At 43.1% G+C, this 24,250-nt stretch overlaps 2 protein-coding genes across 5 annotated transcripts; both read left to right on the plus strand.

The window, feature by feature from the left end:
- The first annotated feature begins 511 nt into the window (after positions 1-511).
- kpna3 (karyopherin alpha 3 (importin alpha 4)) lies at positions 512-14,538 on the plus strand. Its single transcript, XM_035651187.2, has 17 exons — positions 512-996; positions 3,564-3,608; positions 6,106-6,195; positions 6,766-6,795; positions 7,119-7,171; positions 7,267-7,362; positions 8,539-8,624; positions 8,977-9,063; positions 9,151-9,320; positions 9,652-9,696; positions 9,854-9,985; positions 10,084-10,212; positions 10,358-10,462; positions 10,780-10,851; positions 11,137-11,299; positions 11,537-11,631; positions 11,736-14,538. The coding sequence occupies exons 1-17, from the start codon at positions 928-930 to the stop codon at positions 11,832-11,834; spliced, it is 1,566 nt and encodes a 521-aa protein (XP_035507080.1). The 5' UTR covers positions 512-927; the 3' UTR covers positions 11,835-14,538.
- A 1,254-nt stretch (positions 14,539-15,792) lies between these two features.
- Positions 15,793-24,238, plus strand: LOC118320410 (RCC1 and BTB domain-containing protein 1). 4 transcript variants are annotated; one of them, XM_035651181.2, is made up of 12 exons: positions 15,793-15,970; positions 18,102-18,245; positions 18,840-18,990; positions 19,081-19,247; positions 20,273-20,431; positions 20,524-20,631; positions 20,771-20,913; positions 21,003-21,193; positions 21,312-21,438; positions 21,543-21,694; positions 21,809-21,939; positions 22,530-24,238. In XM_035651181.2, exons 2-12 carry the CDS (start codon positions 18,120-18,122, stop codon positions 22,668-22,670), a joined length of 1,596 nt encoding a protein of 531 aa, XP_035507074.1. In that variant the 5' UTR covers positions 15,793-15,970; positions 18,102-18,119; the 3' UTR covers positions 22,671-24,238. The 4 variants fall into 4 exon arrangements, with proteins under 4 accessions (XP_035507074.1, XP_035507073.1, XP_035507076.1 ...); XM_035651180.2 differs by lacking the exon at positions 15,793-15,970 and adding an exon at positions 15,987-16,127; XM_035651183.2 differs by lacking the exon at positions 15,793-15,970 and having other exon boundaries at positions 18,107-18,245; positions 18,866-19,007.
- Positions 24,239-24,250: the final 12 nt, after the last annotated feature.

Raw genomic sequence — 24,250 nt, forward strand, 5'->3', positions numbered from 1 at the left:
CTTTTTTTCGTTTTCCAATTATATATATAAATATTTTTTGCTCCGGATAAAATGTTTTATTTCAGTCAGGATCCTGTACAATGATGTAGAGCTGCAACAGTTGATCGATTATTAATCGACTACTAAATTAATCTGCAACTATTAGTAGTTTTTATGAAGAAAAAATAAGTTAAAAATTCTCTGATTTCAGCTTCTTCAATGTGGATGTGTTCTGATTTCTTTGCTCCTCTGTGACTGTAAACTAAATATATATTTGGTGTGTGGACAAAACAACACATCATCCCGGTGGTTTGGGGAAACACGATTGACAAGATTTTCACCATTTTATGAAAGTTTTCTGAACCAAACAACTAATCGATCAACTAATCAACAGATTAATCCTTACTGTTAATAATCATTAGGGTTCGAGCACTACAATGATGACGCTGGTTTCCCCAGTGATCTGATTGGCCAGTAGTTGGCTTTGATCCCTTATCTTGACCCTGGCCCTGTCCGGAGCAGACTCGCCTGTTCATCAGACAGTTACCATGGTGATGTAGAGAGACGAGAACCTGCCTCGTAGGACGGAAGCCCCAGAGTTACACCTGAAGTCGCCTCGATAACCGCGTCGTGTTACAGGATCTCCGCTGTGTCTCCCGGTGGCGGTTACTCGTTTGAAGACTTGTGCTGGGGGGGCGGGGGCAACACATTTGTGGCTGAATTTGTTATTACTGCGTCGAGGAAGTCGTGGAAACCAGGACAGCCCATGAAGGAGGTGCTAGCTCCTCCCCTCACTCTGCGATCTGGTACGCCCCCCCCCCTCCCCCTCCCCCTCCTCCGCCCCCGGATCCAGCAGCAGCAGCAGCAGCAGCACAGGAGCTGCCGAGCCTCGTCCCTCACCGAGGACATCCCGACAGCCGGAGTAAATAGCGAAACACCCGTACAGCCATGGCAGAGAAGGCCGGCTTGGAGAACCACCGCATCAAGAGCTTCAAAAACAAGGGACGTGATGTCGAGGTGAGTCGGCAGCCGAGCGCCAGTGTGAATGGCACGAGTGGAATTAGTTTGGGTTTTTTTCTTTTCTTTTTAACGCAGAAAGCGGCTAGACTGTGTGGGCCTCGTCGGGGAGCCTGGCCCCGGCTGCAGCTGTCTGCCAGCTAGCCAACCAGCCAACCAGCTAGCTAGCTAGCTAGCTACTTTAGCTAGCTAACGTAAGCCACAGTGAGGAGTTCGCCATCAGAAGAGCTTATTAGCAAAAACAAAAAAAACATGTCCCCATGAGTAAGTGATCGTGCTGATAGTTGTCAAGTGAGCCGGTGGTGCTCCACCAACCCCCCCTGTCGGTGTTCGCTACGAGCCGAGCGACACCACTGTCGGGACCGGTGGACAATCGAGGGAGGGCAGGCGGCTGTAGCTGTCACCGCCGGGGCTAACGTCAACTAGCTCAGCTGGGATGGACACCGGTCGAGCTGGGCCCCGGCCCCCGGCACCTCAATCCCCGACACGTAGCTCCGTCCTTTCGTTTCGAACAGCCAGGCGACTCCAGATGACGCCGGTGCTACGTAACACACACCCGTCGTGGTTAGTCAGCCGCCGGGTTGTGTTGCATCGAAGCCCCTCGCTCGGTCCACATCCACCCCAATCCAAACACTGCCCCTCCTTGCTAGCCGTGCTAGCATGTTGCACTCAGGTGAGCCAGCTACACCGAGCTGCTAGCCAAAACGTGTAAACCGTTAGCCGGATGGGTCTGACGCGATAACGGTCATTTCTCATGTGAAAAACAGTGAAAGAAAACGTGTTCCATGAGCTTACTGTTCATCATTTGGAAATAGATATCATATACTTTGATTACATGTAGCTCGAAGTGCTCTTTGAATATAACTTGGCCTTAGATCTCATATTTAATAATGCTTATGCTTTGACTTATAACACGTTGTTATATCAACCAAAATGTGGAAAATGATTGTGGTGGTGTAACGTGTGCCAGTGGCAAAATCCACAAATCCTGAAACGCTGGTACGAGTATTGCAGCATCATTCCACCAAGAAGTCTAAAGAGGATTTCCGGTGGCGATATTTGTCTGTAATGCTCCATTTGCCACGAAGACTGAACCAGTTAGCGTGATGCTGTGTTCAGACCGACCAACAATAAAGGATTAAAGGAAGTTACAAAAAACACACACACATACATATATATATATATATATATATATATATATATATATATATATATATATATATATAATACTATAATACAGCTACTACAGCCTCATTGTTGACCTGCAGTTGGGCTGCTGTGATGATCTATCTGTAATCCTGAGATGATCCTTCAACAAAGGTGTGTCTGACAAACCCCATAGGTGGTTGTTTTGAAACTTCAGAGTCCGTGTGACGAGCACATGGCTACTATGACAGACAGACTCCGCTCGGTACATTCCTGGTGCTATTTCAGGCATCCTGGATGTCTGACCCGGGTCCTCTTACATGCCCCCTGTATGAATATGAGTTTTCCTAAAGGGATGACTCAGACTAAAGCAACACACACACACACACACACACACACACACACACACACACACACACACACACACACACAAAAGAAGCCAGTTTGGGTTTATATATTTAGGTCAGGCACAACAGATTCCTCCTTATTGCTGACATCATTGGTAACAGCTTTGAATTCCAACGCTGTAAAGTCTCACATGCTCCATGTCATGAACTCTTAAGATCCTCCTTTGTTGTCCAAGATATCGGATATGGGGCTATCGTGAGGATTGTTCAAGTGTTATCTAGCCCCAGATATCATGTCCTTCTCCCCCTAGTAAAAAGTCATATATATATTTGTTTTTTTCTTGAGTATCTACTGCCATGACTTAATAGGCTTTAGCAAGAATATCTTTATTTTAATTTTGTATTTAGGTTCACATTTGGGGTAAATGAATCAACAGAATTGGGCAAATAAAGCCAATATAAGTGTGTTGGGTTACATTAATTACCACTTGAGTCAGGCTGAACTGTTGTATTTTTAATAATCTGCTTTCTGTGAAGGGGCATATTTTGTTTGGGTCAGTGTGGTCCCATTGCCGTTCTAGCAGTGGTTTGGGAGACACCGCTCTGCTCCACAGCCTCCTGAGTTATGACTGTCCAAGGTTACGTAAAAGGCTATTTAGGACGGCAACATGAACCGTGTCAAACAGTCACAAGATGTTCGACCATCTCAAAATGTTCAGGATGAACTGGAAAACCAGTAGACGCACAATTACGGCGATTAGTTGAGCCGTATTTCGTCACTGGTGCCATTTTTTGAGTTGTTTTATGTAACACTTCACGATTTAATGTGTTTGTCTAAAATAAAAGTCATACATGTACTTGTTTAAAATTAAGAGTTTAAATTAATGGGAAAAAAATTGATTTGATAACTTTTGCTGATGGGTTTTTTATTTGCTCATGAATACATTTAATTTATTATTAGACCCTGCAAATGGCTCAATGTTTATTATTCCACAGTGGTAAATTTCTCAGAAATGTGTGTAAAAAAAAAAAAGAAGTTACATTTTCTGTCTTTGTTTTGTTTTTGTGTTACAGACTATGAGAAGACATCGAAATGAGGTGACAGTTGAGTTGAGAAAGGTGAGAAAAGATGCAAACATCCATCATTATCATTATTATTATTATTCACACTTATACTTTTTAGTTTTAAACACAGCACTTTAGATATTTCAAAAGTCAGATGTGTTTCTCAGATCAGATCTTTAGGATCCACTGTCAATGCTGTTATTTGCAAGGGTTCAGATAAGATCAGATTTGTGTGTCCACATCACCAACCCACCTGCATGGGTTGCTGTAGAACCAGCACAGCTACTGTCACTCTGAATTTAATGTTGTCGAGACCCAAAAGACACTTTGACATCCAGATGTGAGTATCCAGAGCATCTGGACTGAGATGCATCTTCACAGATCTGATTGGAATCACATCTTTGACCTCCTCAAGTAAAGATTTTATAAAATAAATCAGGATACCAGCCACACTTGAATCTACTGTTTCAAGTAGGATTGTTCAGTTGATAGTGAAGGATGATTTCCTGAAGAAACCATCCCTGGCAGAACATTAGTGGTACAGACACCGGCTACAATAACAGTCACGTTTTTATTCGGTCCTTTGGTAAACTGAAATAATTAAAATTAATTAGCTGCGGCAGATTAGATGAGTTATATTGTAGCCTATGCACGGTGGTGTAGTGGTTAGCGCTGTCACCTCACAGCAAGAAGGTTCTGGGTTCGAGTACCGGTTCAAACCAACCAGGGCCTTTCTGTGTTGAGTGTACATGTTCTCCCCGTGTATGCGTGGGTTCTCTCCGGGATCTCCGGCTTCCTCTCACAGTCCAATGACATGCAGAATGGGGTTAGGTAAATTGAAGACTCTAAATTGACCGTAGGTGTGAATGTGAGAGTGAATGGTTGTCCGTCTCTGTATGTGGCCCTGTGATAGGCTTGCGACCCGGCCAAGGTGTGGCCCGCCTCTCGCCCAATGTCAGTTGGGATTGGCTCCAGCCCCCCACCCCCCGTCGACCCTTAAGTGGATTAAGCGGTAGACGATGGATGGATGGATGGATGGATGGATATTGTAGCCTAAATAAAGTCACAGACAGGATGCTCAGACTACCCAGCGGTTTGTGTGCAGCAGGTCTGATTTCTTCTAATTCAACCATGAGCTCAGAGATTGTCAGACCCACAAAAGACTGAATTCGTTGCAACTTGAAGGAATGGCCGCAAGGCCAATTGTGTATTTTGCAGTAAAATTGGGTTTTTGTTGGACGTTTATTTTCAGTGGTCAATGACGCAAGCAACAGGCTAGACAGATTGTAATCAGTTTGGACGCTAAATTATGTTGCAGGGCAACAGAAGAGGGGGAAGAGGGGCCAAGATCATTTTTATATCAGCCTGTTGTGATTGTCGTTTGTACTGCATGGTGCTGAAAAAGAAAGAGGAGTTTCTTTTTTGACAAGGCACCATTGTCTATCTCGATTGTTGGTCGAAAACATGGGGGGGGTGCATATTCTTTTAGCAGTCGTACAATGTGTAGTTTGTGCAGTCGGGCAATCTAAGTTAGAAGGTTTAATACAGTTGGCTTTTGATATCATTTAAGTGTTGCTTAACTGTTTTAGTACTGAGAAATAAGTGCTGTCATGCACCTTTGCTCGGGTTACACTTCTTTGTTTCTAAAAAAGTGATATTGCTCTAACAACCATGACTTTCCACAGCACGTTTATTGGTCATTTTAGTAGTTTATTGGTCGCATCCTTATTGATTAAATATTCCCACATAAATCTTACTAGAATATCTTGAGTCATGTGATATCAGACAGAGTTCCTTCTCCATGGAATAGGAAACACGTGTGTAGGTAGTAGGAGGTGAAGATGCCCTCTGGAATAGAACTGTCTAAAAATAATAAATCACAGCACCAAACATCATCCCTGGGAAACTTAACATTTCAACGACTGACCAGATTCTCATGCAGGGACCTGACTCTGTGTCGGTCCAACTCTTGGCACACTTCAGACAAAGTCCTAGAAGGCTTGAACACAAGCTTGTGTGACAACACGGCCGTCAGCAGACGTTTTGAAAGTGCTGATGTCATAGCCGGGGGTATTAGAACATTGAGAGTGCTGAGGTGGTCTGAAGTCTATCACATTCTGTTTAGCTGGATCAGAGCAGCAAAAGAGGCACCGCACTAGCTGATTAGTCATCAGTGACGCACATCAGTGTGGTGCACAGGAATGTAGGGCAAGGGAATCTCCTCCTACCACTGACTCACTTGCCCGGTGAACTGATTGGGATGTGTGGGTCTTTTCTGCCCACACGTCGGTGGGTGTCGCACTATGCGCAAAGGTCCAATGTCCTTCAACGACAAGTGTGTTTGCTTTGTAGATTAGCCCGCAGGCAGATTGCTCAGAGTTGGCCACCTAGATTGGGATTTCAAACATTAAGGCCGCTGCACTCCAGAAAGTTAAAAGTTTGTAAGAGAGACATTGTTTTTGATGCCGAATTCATGAATGCATTAATGAACACTTTCATCTCCTCCCCTCATTGCTTTTCTGTCCTTTTTTATTTTTTTTCCTCTTGTCAGAACAAACGAGACGAACATCTACTGAAGAAGAGAAATGTCCCGCAGGAGGAGAGTCTGGAGGACTCTGATGTCGACTCAGACTTCAAAGGAGTAAGTGCGGTTGTCTGCGTATTTGTGAGAGATGTAGTGAGACTGTGCTGTGTGGATAACGGGTCCAAATGGCTCAAATCAAGTGGGCAGTGTATCGATTTGATTTCAGATTTTTTTATTTTAAATCTTTAGCTGAACTTTGCTGTCGAGATTGTTTTTTCTACATGATTTGTGGGCAGACGAAAGTATTTGTCTTCAAAGCCATTGATCTCTGATGACATTCATTAAGCAGTTTAAGGACACAAGTGAGAATTTTTCCGGCCTTAAGCCAATTTGTGCATTTTAATCATAAGTTGGAATTGAATTCTCAACTTGAGGCTCAGAGAGAGACAGGTGAAAATGTACTTTCTGGTAAATACAATAATCTTCAAAATGAGCAGCGACATCCCGAAACGATATCTGATCAGAATAAGATACAAAATATTTATTAATTGTAGTGAAGAAATGGATCATTTAGCAGATGTTGTGTGTCTAAAGCCACAGCTCTCGGCTTTGTTATTGTTGATGATCGGATCAGTTTTTTTAACTTACGACTCTGCTGATATCCATTTTTCATTTCTCCTTTTGCAGCAAAATGTTACACTTGATGCCATCTTACAGGTAAGAGTTTACATCATTCACACCATCCCAACACGGTGCCGTGCAAAGGTTTTAGGGATTAAAACTAAAGCGAGGATGCTTTCAAAAATAATGACACAAATAGTTTTAATTCATCAGCTAACATCATACAAAAAGAATGCTGTCATGCTGCAGACATCAGACGTCTCCATGATGGTGTAAGAATCTAAACATCAATCTAAACTAGTTCTTAAAACCTTTGCGCTGTACTCTGTTAGCCTTTTCCAAAACTCTACCAGTTTCTTAATTGTTGGCTAAACATGCTTCTAACATTTATCACGGCCTTCCACTCTATGTCACTGTAGAACGCTACCAGTGATAATGCGGTGATACAGCTCAGTGCTGTACAGGCAGCCAGGTGAGTGACGCACAGAATACACACACAGATGCCTGCAATTTTTTATATATGAAGCTCTTATTTCATTCATTTTTTTCCTCCCTGCTTTTTGTCAGAAAACTGCTCTCGAGTGACAGAAACCCTCCCATCGACGACTTGATAAAATCTGGGATTCTGCCCATTTTAGTCAAATGCCTGGAAAGTGACGACAAGTAAGTCCGCTCCCGAAATCGGTTTACTTGATGCTGCTCCAACGAGTCTTTGCCGCAACAGAGGCTTTGTGTGCATGGGGTTGTGTGTATCCTGCTGTGTCCACACGTGAGAGTGTGTGGAGGCACGCAGGGCAGTTGGCTGGTCCTCTCAGTGCAGGCCAAGCCAAATATAACAGCATTCCTATCTCTTGGAGTTCCCCAATTCCCAGGACCTTGTGTTCACCGAGGGGTGAGGGGGCAAATAGTTGGAGTTGAAAAAAACATTTAAGGAAGAAGTTGTCAGGATTTTTTTTTTGCCACAACAACCCACAACAGATTTCATCGCGTTGAACATGAGCTTATGTCGGACAATTGTGTTATTTTTTTGAGTTCGTGCAGAATGCAGCGGTGCAGTAATAATCCATGTTCATCCATCAAGAGGGAATAATTGTCTCCTACGTTGCTATAGCAGTATGGCAGAGAGCCAAGGCAGCTCAGCTTGACATAATGAGGTACAGAATTACAATGACATGTACAGCATGGAAGCCGGCAGCACTTGACACGAGCAGGAATAGACAAAAAAGACACGAGAAGAAAATAAAACCCACACCCTGTTAACTGTTTTACACCCCAATCTGAAACTTTACAAACCACAATGAACTGATATATCTAGTGGGTTTGGCAAACTTACTAACATTTGGCTGGTGGGTGGTGTGAAGCCCACTTGCTACTGTGTGCTGGCTTATATTTTGCGTTGCATTATATTTTAATAATTTCATGGTAATCTGCCCCTTTTGAGCACTGCCCCCTTGGTTTGCCAGCATGACATCCAGACCACGGGGGACCGCTGGTGTCAGATGCATTATCTACTGCACAGACGGGTTTTACCAGGATTTCACAGAGATTGCCGAGCTGATTGTTAATCTCTTTTTAAAGAAACCAGTTACGATAAAAATCTCTCATGAGCTACAAGCTTTTGATTAAAATAGTTTTGAGGTACTTTGCTCTAAAAAGCCCTTTTAGCACTGAAAGCGCATTAGGTGCTTAGAGGGATGAATCCGCCTTGTAAAGACATGTAATTGCAACTGGAAATGTCTTTTTTGTTTGTTATTATTTTTTTCCCTCACTACGTGGAATCCAAACAAGCTTTCTTTATGTCTTGACCTGTTCTTTTTTTATTATTCCTTTGTCTTGCAGCCCCTCTCTTCAGTTTGAGGCAGCTTGGGCTCTGACCAACATTGCGTCTGGGACTTCAGCACAGACTCAGGCTGTGGTTAAATCCAGTAAGTTGACCCCAGTGTTTGCCGTCCAGTCTGTGTTTTTGCACCGTCTGCAATTTGCCAAGCACATTCATTTGTTTTTTCACTCAATGAGGCACAGTCATTTTCATTTTTGGATGATGGCTTTGTCTCAAGATAAGAGTTCTGTTATCTAATGAAAACACGACTGGAGATCGGGAACCACGATCAGTACTCATGATTAGTATTTGTAAATAATTACTTAAACATTTCATACATTTTAATTGTAATAGCTAAGAACTAAGTTTGGTTTGGATGCATATTTTATTTTAGGATAAGTCACGAGGCCTCAGTCACAGAGGCCGAAGGTTTGATATTTTGATGTTTGTGTGTCCAGATGCAGTGCCCCTGTTCCTGCGACTGCTACACTCCCCCCACCAAAATGTTTGTGAACAGGCCGTTTGGGCTTTAGGAAACATTATTGGTAAGTATCGTAAGACAGGTGTGTGTGTCTGGTGTGTGGAAGCAACTCGGCAGAGTTAGGCTGACCTCTGCCCCCTTGCTTGCCCAGGTGACGGTCCAATGTGCAGGGATTATGTCATCTCCCTGGGCGTGGTCAAGCCCCTGCTGTCTTTCATCAACCCGTCAATCCCCATTACCTTCCTCCGCAATGTTACCTGGGTCATTGTTAACCTCTGCCGCAACAAGGATCCACCACCGCCCATGGAGACTGTGCAGGAGGTGGGTGTGCGTAGGTGTGCGTAGGTGTGCGTGTGTGTTTGTGCGTGTGCAGGCCGTCATGTGCCAGACAGATGGATGTGTTGCTTTGCAGTTGACTGTGTCAATGCAGGCTGAGTCACACAAAGATCTTTAGAAGCTGAATCCGCCTCATGTCCCGGGAGACTTTGTAACTATAAAGCTCTTGTGGTGCCACTTTAAGTCTGGTTTCGACAGCTATTCCTTTTTGTGATTTTTTTTTTTTTTTTGCTGCCCTGATTTTTGCCTTAATCTGATCTTTCTATGCCTCTCCTTACATCCAACCCACTCACAACCTACTTTTCTTTCCCCACAGATTTTGCCTGCCCTCAGTGTGCTTATATATCACAACGATATAAATGTAAGTATCAAGAGTGGAGATTGATTCCTTCAGTCATTAATCATTTGCTGATTCTCATCGTGTTGTCAGCATGCCATTCTATCTTAATGTTAAACAGCATAATTATTGCACATTGTCAGTACATGATATTAAGTTGTGTGACTGTCGCATTGTCTAGATCCTCGTAGACACAGTGTGGGCTCTGTCTTATCTGACGGACGGAGGCAACGAGCAGATCCAGATGGTCATCGACTCTGGAGTTGTTCCATTTCTTGTGCCTCTCCTCAGCCATCAGGAGGTGAAAGTTCAGGTGAGGTTTTGTTTTTATTGAGAAAATTAATTTGTTTTTGCCTTGCGTCTTCTGTGAGACAACCATTTTAATATTCATCCTCCATAAAAAAAATGCAGACGGCGGCTCTGAGGGCAGTGGGAAATATAGTTACGGGGACAGATGAGCAGACACAGGTCGTGCTCAACTGTGACGTCCTCTACCATTTCTCCAACCTGCTCACACACCCTAAAGAAAAGATAAACAAGGTATCCAAACAACGACCCTTTTCTTATTTTTGATTTTTGATTTGAAATACTTGTTCTTGTGAATTAGAGCCAGCTCCTGAGTTTTGGCCCCATTCCTGTGGAAGCTACTGTGCTGGTCTTGAATTTGTAATTGGTCTGTTTGCAGGAAGCTGTCTGGTTCCTGTCCAACATCACAGCTGGGAACCAGCAGCAGGTCCAAGCTGTGATCGATGCCGGATTGATTCCTATGATCATCCAACAACTGGCTAAGGTTTGTCTGTGGTGGAAGAGCATAAAAGAAATTCCTTAAGCTTTAAATCCTACACTCTTTATGTTGAGCTCTCTCAACAGATGGTACCAGACTCTAAATTTGGAATGGCATAATGTTGGCATCGCTTTTCATATTTATTCAGTTGCATCGACACACATACCATGTTTTGAAGCAAGAAAAGCAAAACAACTTATACTGATAAATGAAATGGGCACCGAAGGCAAACGTAGCCCAGATATTCCCCGTGCCCTGGCATCATGCTGTCGTGGAAAAGTCCTGCTATGTGCACATCTTAGTGACAGCCTGTCTCTCCATAGGGCGACTTTGGCACTCAGAAAGAGGCAGCGTGGGCCATCAGCAACCTCACCATCAGCGGGAGGAAAGACCAGGTGAGCTGGGCTTTGGGACCTGTGATGTGAAAATCTGGTGCTTTGTTGTTAAATATGTTTGCTGCCCTAAGTGATGTATTTTATTTAAACCGCAGAAACAATACATAGCATGCAAGTCAGTCTTTTATTATTCTATAATTTCAAATGAAAAAAAAATGTTTACCCCACCATTTCAAGTTCTGAAAGTCATTGTGAGTGAATAATAAATGCCTGTTCCACACTTGTAACCATGCACCTGTGTTGTAATCAAGTATGGATGTGGTGGGTATGTGTGGGTTTGTGTAGGTGAAGTTCCTGGTGGAGCAGAATGTCATCCTCCCGTTCTGTAGCCTGCTGTCGGTGAAGGATTCGCAGGTGGTGCAGGTGGTCCTGGACGGCCTCAAGAATATTTTCATCATGGCGGGTGACGAAGCCAGCACTATTGCTGAGATCATCGAGGAGTGTGGAGGTCTGCTCTCTTCATTCCTCTTACTCCAGGGTTCCCGCATATCCATAAGTAGTCATAAAATACATCATCATTCATTTTGTTTATTGTAAAATTTAGTAATAAATTCCAATTTTAGTGGCATTAAAAAAAGTCCCAAAGAGGATTAAATAATCCATATTTGTCTTCTACATATCGCATATTCTTTTTCTCTCTCTTTTTTTCCCCCACACTAATATTGTGCAAATGTCTTTTTTGCAGGTTTGGAGAAGATAGAGAATCTGCAGCAGCATGAGAATGAGGATATCTACAAACTAGCCTTTGAGATTATTGATCAGTACTTTTCAGGAGATGATGTGAGTTTAACCAACAGTGTTCTCCACCTCAAATGCTTCATTTGTTTTCCCTGCACTGTCAACAACTTACTCTGCTTTGATGTTCATGTCCGTGTCTGTCTCAGATCGATGAAGATCCCAGCTTGATCCCCGACACCACTCAAGGAGGAACCTTCAACTTTGATCCAGCTTCCAACATGCAAACAAAGGAGTTTAATTTCTAAAAGCCAGGATATCTGGTTCGACCAGCTGCACGGGTACTCTGTAATCACCCCAGACGTTCATCCATCTCTCCTCCAACCTGGCAACCTGGTACCAAAGGATTTACTTAGGATCACTTCAACATGGAAACTCACCACTGAAGGATTTACCCACCTCTGCACTGCGGGGTGTTTTTTTTTTTTCTTTTCACATCATTCACCAAACACGGCATCCATTCGTAGGAGTCCTGGTCACTCAACAGGCACCATCACCACCTGACTACCTGCATCAGGAGGATCGTCAGTATCCTCTGCCAGTGCTTCTAAGTATCAAACACAAATAAAAAGCAGAAGGAAGGAAAAAGCCTTCGGGGCAAGATATAATTGCCAAATGTCAAGTTCTCACAAAGACAAAAACACAAGCACATGTACACACACACACGCGCACACCTTTTGACACGTAGGATTTGTGTGCATACTTCTGTTAGAAGCCATCATATCACTTGTTACTTCACCCACGTGCACGCACACTAATATTCAAGTACACACACATCAACACACTTAAGTCACACTGACACCTGGCACCCCGATAACCCTCTCACCCAGTTTAAAGAGTTAATCCCAGAGCTAAGCCATGATTATCCACGGACCCCTACTGCCCTCCCAGGAGCGTCCTGGGCAGGTGGAGGTGGTGAAAGGGCTCCAAGGCTAAAAGAGGACTCCGTGGCAAACTGACTGACGGGACTTTTTACTCAGTGGCGTCACTTATTTTTTTAACGTGACCTGTGTTGAATTATCAAACTTAAGTTTGTTTTAAAAAAAAAAACAAATCAGCAAAAATGTGAAGAAAATGCCATAATACTCCCCCCCCCCCCCAAATACATACGACTTTGAGACCTGCTAATTGCCTGCTGCTGATTCAGCAGAGCAACAATTTTTTTTCTTTTTCTTTTTGGTATGTGAATACCTATCATGGGAGGAAGCACCTTACAGGGAAGGCGCAGAGACTTGAGAGAAAAGGAACATGTCAGCTGTAGCGTTTATCTCCCCCATAGGACGTCATTTCTGCAGCATGAGCTTGGTCACGTCCTCCGACCCAGTGAACTGTGTGCTCGGGACTCCCCTCAATGTGAAACTCGGAAGGGGGGTTCAACATCAACAACAACAACAAAACAAACAGAGAGAAAAACGAGCTAAAATCGACCTGAACTGCTTATCTGACCTTAAGCTTATTTTAATTTTGTTTATTTTGTATTTTATTTTTTATTCTCTCTGCAAAAAGATTTTTTTAGATTCATGTTTCATTTTCTTCTGGTCGAGTCTGTGGAGCTTCCATGTGTCGTTTTTTTTGCATTCTCCTTTTCTTCAGTCTTATGCACACGTCTGAGAGGCATATCGATGTCTGCCTGCAGAGAGGGACCGATACTCATCGAAGACTAAACTTGTATAAGGAGTATAGGTCCTGACATTTATAAAACTTAACTACTTTTTTTCGATGAAGGGGTCACGTCATCACTCAATTTAAATAATTGTACAAAACTGTAATGTGTATCTCTCCTTGCCGTCTAATGAATATATGAATATATTTACATAAAGCCTGTACAAAGCTGCTGCAGCTGACAGTCGTTGGATGGACGATAACTTTACTGTCAAAGATGGCTGGGGAGGGATTGTTTTTTTTTGTTTTTGTTTTTTTTCTTTGAAGCAATATTACTTTGTTTCATTGTTTTTATTTTTGACTTGCATACGTATTGTGATGACATGCTGATGAATTCGAAACAGGCTGTGTTTTTCTTCTCTTCATAGTGGTGACGGGCTGTTTTAAAATGTACCGTCCCGTGTCCCAGTCGGTGTGTAGGTTCGGGATTTGAGGTGTCAAACTCCGAGCCCAACCCTAAGCCCTGGTCTCGAAGACTTTTACGATCCTCCGGATGGCTGCTAACTACTGAGAGGGGGTCAGCGCAGGGGGTGGGCGGGGGGCTATCACACTGGGGTTTAAAATATTGTGTGGGGTTGTTATGAGCAGCCCAGGCTTGTTTATGGGACTAGCTGTTTATTACTGAACAAAAACTATAGAGAGGGTGTACAGTCATGAACTAGCAGAATAGACCGAGCCACTTTAAAGATTTACAATTTCGTTGCCTTGTATCTGAATTGGATACAAGCGTTATGTTTGTTGCAAGATTTTTACTTGCTGATGAAAAAGTTTTAAATGAAAATAATAGGAGAGAAGCAACAGACAGCGTTTTGGCCTCTGATTGTTTATATCTTTTTATAAATTTTAGATTGAATTCTTCTCTTTAAGGTGGCTCATTGATGCTTTCAACTCTTGTGCATATTAAAGAAAAGAATGAGTTGAAAATCATTGTGCCTTTTGTTTTTCATTTCAACTAAAACTAGGTTTTATTGAATAGAAAAAAAGATTCTGTGAGCGTCAGGAGAATGTGCGCGATGTGGCTACGGTCATGTGTGGCCCTCCGTGGTGTTGAAGTTTGCCGTCAGTCCTGCTCGCTGCTGTTGAGAGCCACTGCTCCCCTCCGATCGGATTCATGGAACATTGTAATGCACCATTTCTCCCACTCGACTACGCTCCTTCCCCCGAAACATAACAAACCATCATTGCCATATTTCAGTCAGGGGATTTTGATATCATTGCCTCTCATCTCGCCCTCAGGACATGATCTGTGTTTCTGATCCTAACCAAAATAAACTTGATGTTTAGCCACTGGATCGTCCGTTCTTGTAAGTTGTTGTGATTCACACGCACGCACAGTAGCTGTTATTTGAATTTAAGTTGAACCAGTTTGAATGGGACTAGTTTTAAATGAGGATGGATTCCAGGTGTTTGAGAGGAAAGGACCCAATTTTACTTGTGGAGTTTTTATGCTTTTGAATTGGTTGTGCTTCACTTCCTGTCTAAGGGCAAATTGATGTCATATCTTATCAAACTGAAAGTTTAAGTTCTCTTACACCTTCCTCTGTGACACGCCTCTATAGTACACATCAATATCTGTCGGCCACAAAAGACAAGATGGGAGTCAGAGGGTCATTATCTGTTCATGAGCCTCAGGTCTTCTCTGCCTTCAGCGTGATGTTTTTAAATGATTGATGATTGTGAACTTCCCTCCACCCAGAAATATCAAAACTCATGATTACTGCAGAGACAAGAACAGGCCAGTTTCTGGCGGGCACGTGTTCACTGCTGAGAATTGAGTAACGTGATGAACCCTTGGAATGGCCCATTGTGTATCAAACATGTTTGTTTGCTTAGTGGCGCAGTTTCCTTTTGCTGAATGTGTGTTGTCGAACACACTGATCAGAGGGTGATGATTAACTTGCAGACATTTAATCTGGATTTTGGACTGACTGTGTCACCAAAAAGTGCAATGTAAGACAACAGACTACATTAACGCTGCTCAACCCAGATTTAGATCACACAGTTTTACTGTGTCCTGTTTTGTAGGCTTGTGTCAGAATTAAATTAGAATGCCCTTAATATTTTCTGTGGATGTCATACTAACATACTAATAACTGTATGTGTACTTACGATAAACAGACACAGCAAGCCTGGGGCTGAAAAATATTCGATCTAAGAGAAATGATCTGATTTGAGATCTGAATCTCACGTTTTGACCATGAGATCCTGGGGATCTCCATCTGCAGAGGAAGACCGTTTAATATGATGGAGAGCTCCAGAACAGTTACTAAGTGGACTTTGTGGTGGGAGTTTGTTTCTGGGTCTCTAGGCAATATATGATGTTGCCATATGTTGTCAAATTTGAATGCTCAGCTTTGAATAAAAAAAATTGTCTTTAACCTCATTGTAAAATAAAGAAGATGAATATGCCATATATCATATATCTGGCTGCCTGTGACCTACAGGACATAATCCATATCCAGGCTGAACCAGGATGAACTCCGTCTACAATCGATTAGTTTGGTCTTCTTTTTTTTTTTTTTTTTTAAACACGTGACATTATTTTTCTTCCCCACTTCCGCATATCGACGGGAGCGGAGCGGAGCATGGCGGCGGCTCGAGCGGAACCACCGACGGGAACATTCCGCCACCGACCCGAGCTCAGCGGCCGTTAACGACACCTCACCACACACACACACACACACGCACACGCACTGGACTTTCTTGTTAACTGATTGAACAGGTGAGGTTCGACCGTCGTGTGCGTGTGTGTGTGTGTGTGTGTGGGTGAAGCCGATTGGCTCTGGGCTAATTTGCTAATGAGCGAGAAAACAACAACGTCAGCTCCAGATCAGAGAGACTTCTCCCAGCGGACGAGTCGAGTAGCGACTCCGTTCACGGTTAGTTTGCTGAATAATGCAGTTTGTAACAAGGGCCCCCGACGTGTAGCCCCCGACGTGTAGCCCTCCGCCGCCGGCGAGCCGCGTTCACGCGACCGCGACCTGGAGCTGCTGCTGTTTCTTTTTCAGCGAAGTTGTGACGACTCATTAAATCTCCCTGAGCTGACGTCATCGACTTTTAATAAATCCGTTAAATAATTCAAATGGGGGTTCATTGTTTTTTTTTATCTCACAGTGATATTTATGAATATTTTTTATATTCATATATATTTATATTTATATATATATATATATATATATATATATATATATATATATATACATTTATTTATTTATATACTGTATATATATTTATATATAAGATAAGATAAGATATGCCTTTATTCGTCCCACAATGGGGAAATTTGGACATTACAGTGGCAAAGTGGATAGAAGAATATAGGAAGACATTCAAAAAAGCAATAGGTATGTACAAAATATATAAAAGCAATAGTTACACATAGAAAATAAATATAAATATAGATGTGTGTGTGTGTGTGTGTTCTACTGAGAGCAGTATCTATATATTATTTTCTTTTCCATTTCATAATGTCACATTTTATGTGACAGTGGTTTTGTCAGGGTCCTCTCACCTTTTGCAAAAAGAACACACATCCCTCGTTAAGTCCCTTCATAAGCTCTTTTCACCTGAAACAGTGTGAGACATGCAGAACAACATGTCTGGTCTAAAGAGAAAGTAAGAAAAAAAAATCACGCCCTTTTCACCCTGTTTACATCTGACAGTGATATGGAGCTGCGACGATTAGCCAATAAAGTAGTTATCTATCTAACTAAAGTAATAGATAGATACATAGTAACACTTTGTTTCCAGCTTCTCACGTGATGATTTGATGCCTACTCTTGTCGTACTTGATAATAAAGTGAATCATATTTGTGTTTGGCCTGTAGGACAGACACAATCTGAAGATGTCCCCTTGAGCTGTGGGCAATTACAATAAGCATTTTTTTTGTATAGATGAAATTAATTATCAGTTAATCAGGAAACCAATCAGTAGGTGAACAATTAATGAAAGTATTTGCTTTGTTGCTGCCCCAATGTCTACAAGGACGTCTGGAAGTCAGAGACTAAAACTAATGAAGCTTTTTAGGTGACACTTCAAATTGACATAAGATTTGGGACATTTTAAGAACAGGTAGTTTTATTTGAATCTGGATAGAACAACATATTACCAACACTGCTTCAAAGGTGCTTTAAAAGGTTGTAAATAACTATGTTTGGCCAGTATTAATATATATATAGAAAATTAAGAACACTTATGGCAGACAAATAATCAATATAACAATTCTAGTACTCATTTTTTTTGTATTGTGGTTGTCTTGGTTTCACAACTGACTCTCATGCAGTACTACGCCCTAGTTGCACCTTTTCTTTACTACTTGTAGAAGTTTAAAACACAAAATTTTACTTTGAGCGGCTTTATACATACCGGCCCTGATCTCTTGGGGCTGATGTTACGCCACATGACCCAGTTTCTCTGTATAATCTCCTCAGTGAGACCGTGCATGGATTTAACATAATTTCTTACTAAGCTGAACATCCGTGTTGTTTCTGTGTGTGAAGCCCTTTGGTCCCAAAACATTCAGCATAAACATTACAAACAACCAAAAAAACCATCAAAATTCTTTGACTTTGTTGTCAATGTCTTTTTCCAGAGGTTTCAACATTTTCTGTCATCATGTAGTTTATCTTTTCCCAGATCAGTGTGTGTACATGTATTGACTGTTACTTTCACACACATTCACAACAGCGACTGGCAGCCTTCCCCACCCAGGCCCTCCCCTCTGTCCCGTCCCCTGCTCTGCTTTAGGATTGAGCTTCATCCCTCTTCTCTCTCTCTCTCTCTCTCTCTCTCTCCCTCTCCCTCTCTCTCCCCTCCTCTCTCTCTCCCCTCCTCTCTCTCTCTCTCTCCAAAGCCTCACAGTGAGCGCATCATGGTGGATGTAACCCAATGGCCCCTTTTCAGCCTGATGGGGCCTCACGAGCTCGCCACGATACAGAAAGCATGCGTGTTTGGAACGTCCGCTAATGAGGCCATCTACATCACCAATGACGATGAGGTGAGAGGTCAGAGGAGAGAAACATTGTTGTGTGGTTGTGTATTACAAAAAAATAAAGTCCTGATTAACCCAGGGGGCTGAGGCATCATGTACCTCTGTGTCCTAAGTGTCTGCACCAAAACAACAGACACTTAAAATTAGTAACCGTCTGGTGGACATATCGGAGCATTTATCAGCTTAAGAGACAGATTTTCTACATTTCTCAGCGCGGAGACCAAAACTCTGCCCAGACCCCAACCGGTTGAGGCAGATGCTTGGCCAACAACTGAGTGTGGCTCTGCTAGAAATGTCTTCCTGTTAAATGGGAGTTTCTTCTCTCCACATCCGCCAAATGCTCGCTGAAAAACCAAAGAGCCGGTGTTCCTGTTTGTCACAACTCTGTTTCAGTGTTGTCGCTCTTTATTGAGTTGCAACTGACATACACCTGCAGCTCTCATCAGCTGCTCCTGTTCATGTTGATGTTTTTGTCTGGTATGTGACCTGCTGTTACCTCCTCAGCTGACTTTGCTTATCCCTGCTTATCACTGATCCACATTACATGTTCTGCTTGTTTGTTTTTTCCCTGTCTGCATTCCCTCCTCTGGCCACACTCAGGTGTATGTGTTTGGGTTGAACTGCAGCAACTGCCTGGGCACGGGGGACAGCCAGAGCACCATTGTGCCCAAGAAGCTGGACTTCCTGAGTGGGAGGAAGGTGGTCAGTCTGAGCTACGGCAGCGGACCCCACATCCTGCTGGCCACAGAGGGTAGCTGCACAAAACATGTAATCCTCCCTTTCACAGTTGGGGTTTAAAAAAAGAAGGTGCTGCAGGATAACTAATCTCTTTGTGTTGCAGACGGGGAGCTGTTTGCCTGGGGACACAATGGCTACAGCCAACTTGGAAATGGGACGACCAACCAAGGAGTCGCTCCCGTGCTCGTGTCCGCCAACCTGCTCAATAAGAAGGTCACAGAGGTCGCCTGTGGCTCGCACCACTCGATGGCTCTGACAGACTCAGGGGAAGTAAGTGTCTGCGATAAAACGAATAGTTGGAAAATGACACAGGTGACTCAGCTTTGGTCAAAGGCAGCGCTTAGTCTCAGACCATTATGAGACGCGTTGATCCCCCCTGAGCTGAAAACTCAGAAAACAAGCTCAGCCACAAGGAATCAACTGTGCCTCTAACTGCTAAACACACACACAGTCAGACTGTTTGCGTCTTCCTGCTGCTCCCCAGATACAACAACAGTTTGTGTTGGAGGGGTTGAATACACAAAAACACAAGGATTGCTCTATTAGTGTGTTGTTAGTTATTAAAGGAATAGTTCAACACAAATTAGCTGAGTTGAACGAGAAGATAGATGCCCAGACTCATGTCTGTACATTCATGTGAAGCTGCCGGGAGCCAGCTGACTTCGAAATAGATAACTGGTACATGACCTCCTGTAAGATCTTTGACATAGCAAACAAACAATTAAACAAATTTCATACTACAGAACAGTGAATGGTATCGATTAAAGACTGGAGAATTATTATGTAATGTACAATACACCATGATCTCTTGTGACGGACACTGTACAGCTGATCCACTTTGATTCTAAATAAAATATAAAAAAACTTTACTGATTTTCTCAGTGATGGGAAAAAAGTGAATTAAATGTTTTCGACGATACAGTTTGTCTTAACCCCAAGGTTTTCACAATATATAGAGGTACTACTTCCTTTAATTATTTTTTACCCCTTATTTTTAAGGTATTTGTTTTGTTATTTTAAGTTTTCTTTTTTTGTAATTTGTGTTCATATATATTTTTTAAAAACATGTCGGTAATGATGAGAAGGATCAAAGATACAAAGAAATGTTGAAATGATCTATGAATGACTCTGAATATTATAAAAAAAACATGATTATGAACTAAATTCACTTGCCGCAAGAGAGGACAAACAATATTTTGTGAGACTTCGTAACATGCTGCACTTAATCTGTAACTAACGATCTCTCTCTCGGTCATGTGAATGTCTGTTTCACCTCTCGACCTCTCGTCCAACAGGTGTACGCATGGGGCTACAACAACTGTGGTCAGGTGGGCTCCGGCTCCACGGCGAACCAGCCGACCCCCCGCAGAGTGACCAGCTGCCTGCAGAGCAAGGTGGCAGTCAGCATCGTCTGTGGTCAGACCTCGTCTCTGGCCGTAGTGGACAACGGAGAGGTGATTTCTTGGTTCACAGTGGACATATGAAAGGTGATATCCAGCCCTGCAAAAAAAAACAACCAAACATCTATCTCTCCTTGTCACTGCAGGTGTACGGTTGGGGCTATAACGGGAACGGACAACTTGGACTCGGGAATAACGGGAACCAGCTCACCCCCTGTCGACTTATGGCACTGCAGGGTTTATGTGTGCAGCAGGTCTGAAATAACACACTCACCAAAACTCTAATACGCAAGATCAATTTATTCGCAGTTTATAACTTTTATTCAGACTTCGTCTGAAGCGAAAACTACTTTTTTAATATTACATCTGACAAGTTCCCCACCCCCCGTCCAGATTGTCTCAGGCTATGCCCACTCCCTGGCTCTGACAGATGAGGGGTTGCTCTATGCGTGGGGCGCCAACACATACGGACAACTGGGCACCGGCAACAAGAGCAACCAGCTGAGCCCGGTTCAGATCATGAGTGAGAAAGAGAGGTGAGCGAGACCGGCGTCATCATAGCAGGAAAAAAAAAATGGATCAACAATCCCACCACGGTCTCACACACACTCCTCTTCTCCGACAGAATTATAGAGATCGCTGCCTGTCACTCCACACACACGTCGGCAGCTAAGACACAAAGTGGTCAGGTGTACATGTGGGGCCAGTGTAGGGGTCAGTCCTTAGTGCTGCCTCACCTCACGCACTTCACCTGCACCGACGACGTGTTTGCATGCTTTGCCACGCCCTCTGTCATGTGGAGGCTTCTTTCCATTGGTAAGACGAGGAGCACGTTGTGAGATGGAAGTTATTTTGACGTGTTTGCTGTAAACTTTCTATTGCCGGACACTGATGTGTGTGTGTGTGTGTGTGTGTGTGTTTTTCCCTGCTCCAGAGCACGACGACTTCTTGACCGTAGCTCAGTGTCTGAAGAAAGAGTTTGACAACCCGGAGACAGCCGACCTCAAGTTCTGCATTGATGGCAAATACATCTATGTCCACAAAGCAGTTCTCAAAATCAGGTTGGGATTTTTTTTAATTTTATCTCACAGCTGTTAAAAGTCATGAAGCTGTCAAAATATGAAGAAGATCTGTAAGCCAAATCCTTAAACAACATGTCATGCAGGTGTGAACACTTCCGATCCATGTTCCAGTCCCACTGGAACGAAGACCTGAAGGAGGTGATTGAAATCGACCAGTTCTCGTACCCGGTCTACCGCTCCTTCCTGGAGTTCCTCTACACGGACAATGTGGAGCTGCCTCCTGAAGACGCTATTGGTCAGTCCCACACACACACAGAGGTGGAGCTGCCTCGTCTCATACCCTGGTATTCACCTGTCAGTCATTCTTACTTCCTGTGTTGCTGTCTATCTCTCTCTCTCTCTCTCTCAGGGCTGCTGGATCTGGCGACGTCGTATTGTGAGAACCGCCTGAAACGACTTTGTCAGCACATAATCAAGAGAGGAATCACCGTCGAGAACGCCTTCTCCCTGCTGTCGGCCGCTGTGCGCTACGATGCAGAGGTCAGTCGTCATCTGTGTTTATGTTTACAAGGTAAAATGCTGTTTACCTTGAAATACACATAAAACAGCTGTTGTAGAGTAAAAGAAAATAGAAAATGTTTCATCCGGTGAGCAGGAAACGGCATCTTTGTTTTTTTAGCATTAGTTTTTTAAGGAATTACACTTATTTGCTTTCTTGCTATGGGTTTGATGCAAAGGATTAGGGTTAAGGTTATTCATTTGATCAAACAAATACACATGACCAGGAAATCATGATTGCATCACCTCTTCCATGAACATGGGGGAATTATGACCTGAAAGCCGCCAAAACTGACTAATTGTTCAATAATTAGGCAAAATTCTTTCAATTATAATAATAATATAATAATAATAATAATAGTGTCTGATTCAACAATATTTTCTTCCGGCAAAGGAGAGTGAGGATGAGCCAGTGGGCAGTGATGCAGAAAATGATGTTGACATAAACCTGGATAAAAAAAACATGGACAGTTCAGGGTCAGAGTCAGGACAGAAGCAGAGGACATGGGTAGAAGTACTGAATGATTCATCCTCTAAGAGGTGTGTGTGTGCTCTCCTTTTTTGTCCCTCAGGACCTGGAGGAGTTCTGCTTCAAGTTCTGCGTGAACCACCTGACCGAGGTGACCCAGACCACTGCGTTCTGGCAGATTGACGGCAACCTGCTCAAAGATTTCATCTGCCGAGCGAGCCGCTGCGGAGCCTTCAAGAGCTGATCTCCATCCGTGGTTACGACGGCAACAGACGGAGCGGAGGCCGTGGGACGCCGCCGAAGTGAATTCTCAGAGGATGTCGTCGGCTCCGCGTTACCTTCGCTGACAGGTGGTTTACACAGTGGAGATCTGTAGATAATCACCACCGCTGTCGAATCTGTTATTCCTCTGGTTCCAGACGAGAACCAGTTTGTACATAACGTGAGCTGCACTTACTTCAACTGACCGGACGGAGCTGACAGGTAGTTACAGTTGGCGTTCGCCTCAGTGATACTGCCTACACGTTTACACATGTTGTGTAATGGAGGACACATTGTTGCTTGACGTAGTTGTTTCTTGACTTTCTTGAGATTTTTGCCAGTTGCCTTTTATCAATTAACTTTTTCTATTTTTCCTGTTGAATTGACCAAGATACTGCTTCATGTTCTTTTATTAGAGGACCTGGTTGTATCATTTGGACTCGTGGTTTTTCAGGTTGAGGTTTTGCACTTTCCAGATGTCAGGACAGAATTAGTATATTTGAAGACAAATCTAGAAAACGCACTCGGGCGTCCAAGGCTCGATTAAAGTCTGTGTAGGTCAAACTTCAGTCAGTGTTTATTTGTCCCAGTTTTTTCCTCAGCTGAGTTTAGCTCCTTTGTCTAGTTTGTAATTTGACCCAAAGATCAGATTACAGAGTGCGATTCCGAACAAAGTGATTCAGGGCCCAAACATACAACCGACGCAAGGGACACTGAGCACGGCGCGGGTGTCTTTGTTAGTTTCAGACCAACACAGATCTCGTTTTCCTTTCCAGAGCCCACGTTGTTTAAACAGCAAATGCTCTTAAGCCCCTAAGAGCACGTTGGTCTTAAACTGAGCTTAAACTGCACGTCACACACACACACATTTGCTTTGCAAAGTGAAGCTGTTTCCTGTGCAGAAAAGTTTCCTCTCTCACTCACTACCTGGTAAACCTGCAATGGTTCAGCTCACCTGGCTTCGAGAGGGAAGGTGGGAGGTGGCACTTTGATTGGTCAATCGAACGTTGTGCTCAAAACACGACCACGATAAAGAGACTTGAGTATAAGTGGTTCTGGACTAAATGGACTTTGCTCCAGATACCTCGCACAGAGTTCTTACATCGTTAAAATGTTCTTAAACTGTGGATTTCATTTAAAATTTATGGATTGCATAGGTTAGAAAGTGTTTATTATTTTTTTGCAGCTATTCCGTTTGGTTTTATTACACAAACCCGTCAACTGAAGGTCGCCCGGTTTCCAGCCGTAACAAATGTACGGAGCCGTTAAAAACCAGTTTGAGACTTGAGGCCTTTTCAGAAGCCTCAGCTGAGCCTGGACACAGATTCTGAGGATCTGCTGGGTGATGAAAACAATATTAACATTAATTACATCGTTTAGTGACATTTGCACTACTGCTGCGAGTATTCCGAAGAACATTTTTGAAATTGCTCATTTCTATGCAGGACATTTCTAATTTAAAATCAATAACAAAGTTTTATTGATTGATCCTGAGAATTATGAAGTGCCAGTGACTTTTTGTGACCTCTGCAAAATAAATGAATAAAAATATTGATTTGTGTG

The sequence above is a fragment of the Scophthalmus maximus genome, chromosome 14 (assembly GCF_022379125.1).
Source record: "Scophthalmus maximus strain ysfricsl-2021 chromosome 14, ASM2237912v1, whole genome shotgun sequence".
Taxonomy (NCBI): domain Eukaryota; kingdom Metazoa; phylum Chordata; class Actinopteri; order Pleuronectiformes; family Scophthalmidae; genus Scophthalmus; species Scophthalmus maximus.

Coding starts and splice junctions, on each gene's coding strand:
- LOC118320410 (XM_035651180.2), top strand. CDS start 16,047: ATGAGCGAGAAAACAACAACGTCAGCTCCAGATCAGAGAGACTTCTCC. Junction 20,432..20,523: donor CCGTAGTGGACAACGGAGAG/GTGATTTCTTGG, acceptor TTGTCACTGCAG/GTGTACGGTTGGGGCTATAA. Junction 21,439..21,542: donor AAAGCAGTTCTCAAAATCAG/GTTGGGATTTTT, acceptor CATGTCATGCAG/GTGTGAACACTTCCGATCCA.
- kpna3 (XM_035651187.2), top strand. CDS start 928: ATGGCAGAGAAGGCCGGCTTGGAGAACCACCGCATCAAGAGCTTCAAA. Junction 6,796..7,118: donor CACTTGATGCCATCTTACAG/GTAAGAGTTTAC, acceptor ATGTCACTGTAG/AACGCTACCAGTGATAATGC. Junction 9,064..9,150: donor GGCTTTAGGAAACATTATTG/GTAAGTATCGTA, acceptor TTGCTTGCCCAG/GTGACGGTCCAATGTGCAGG.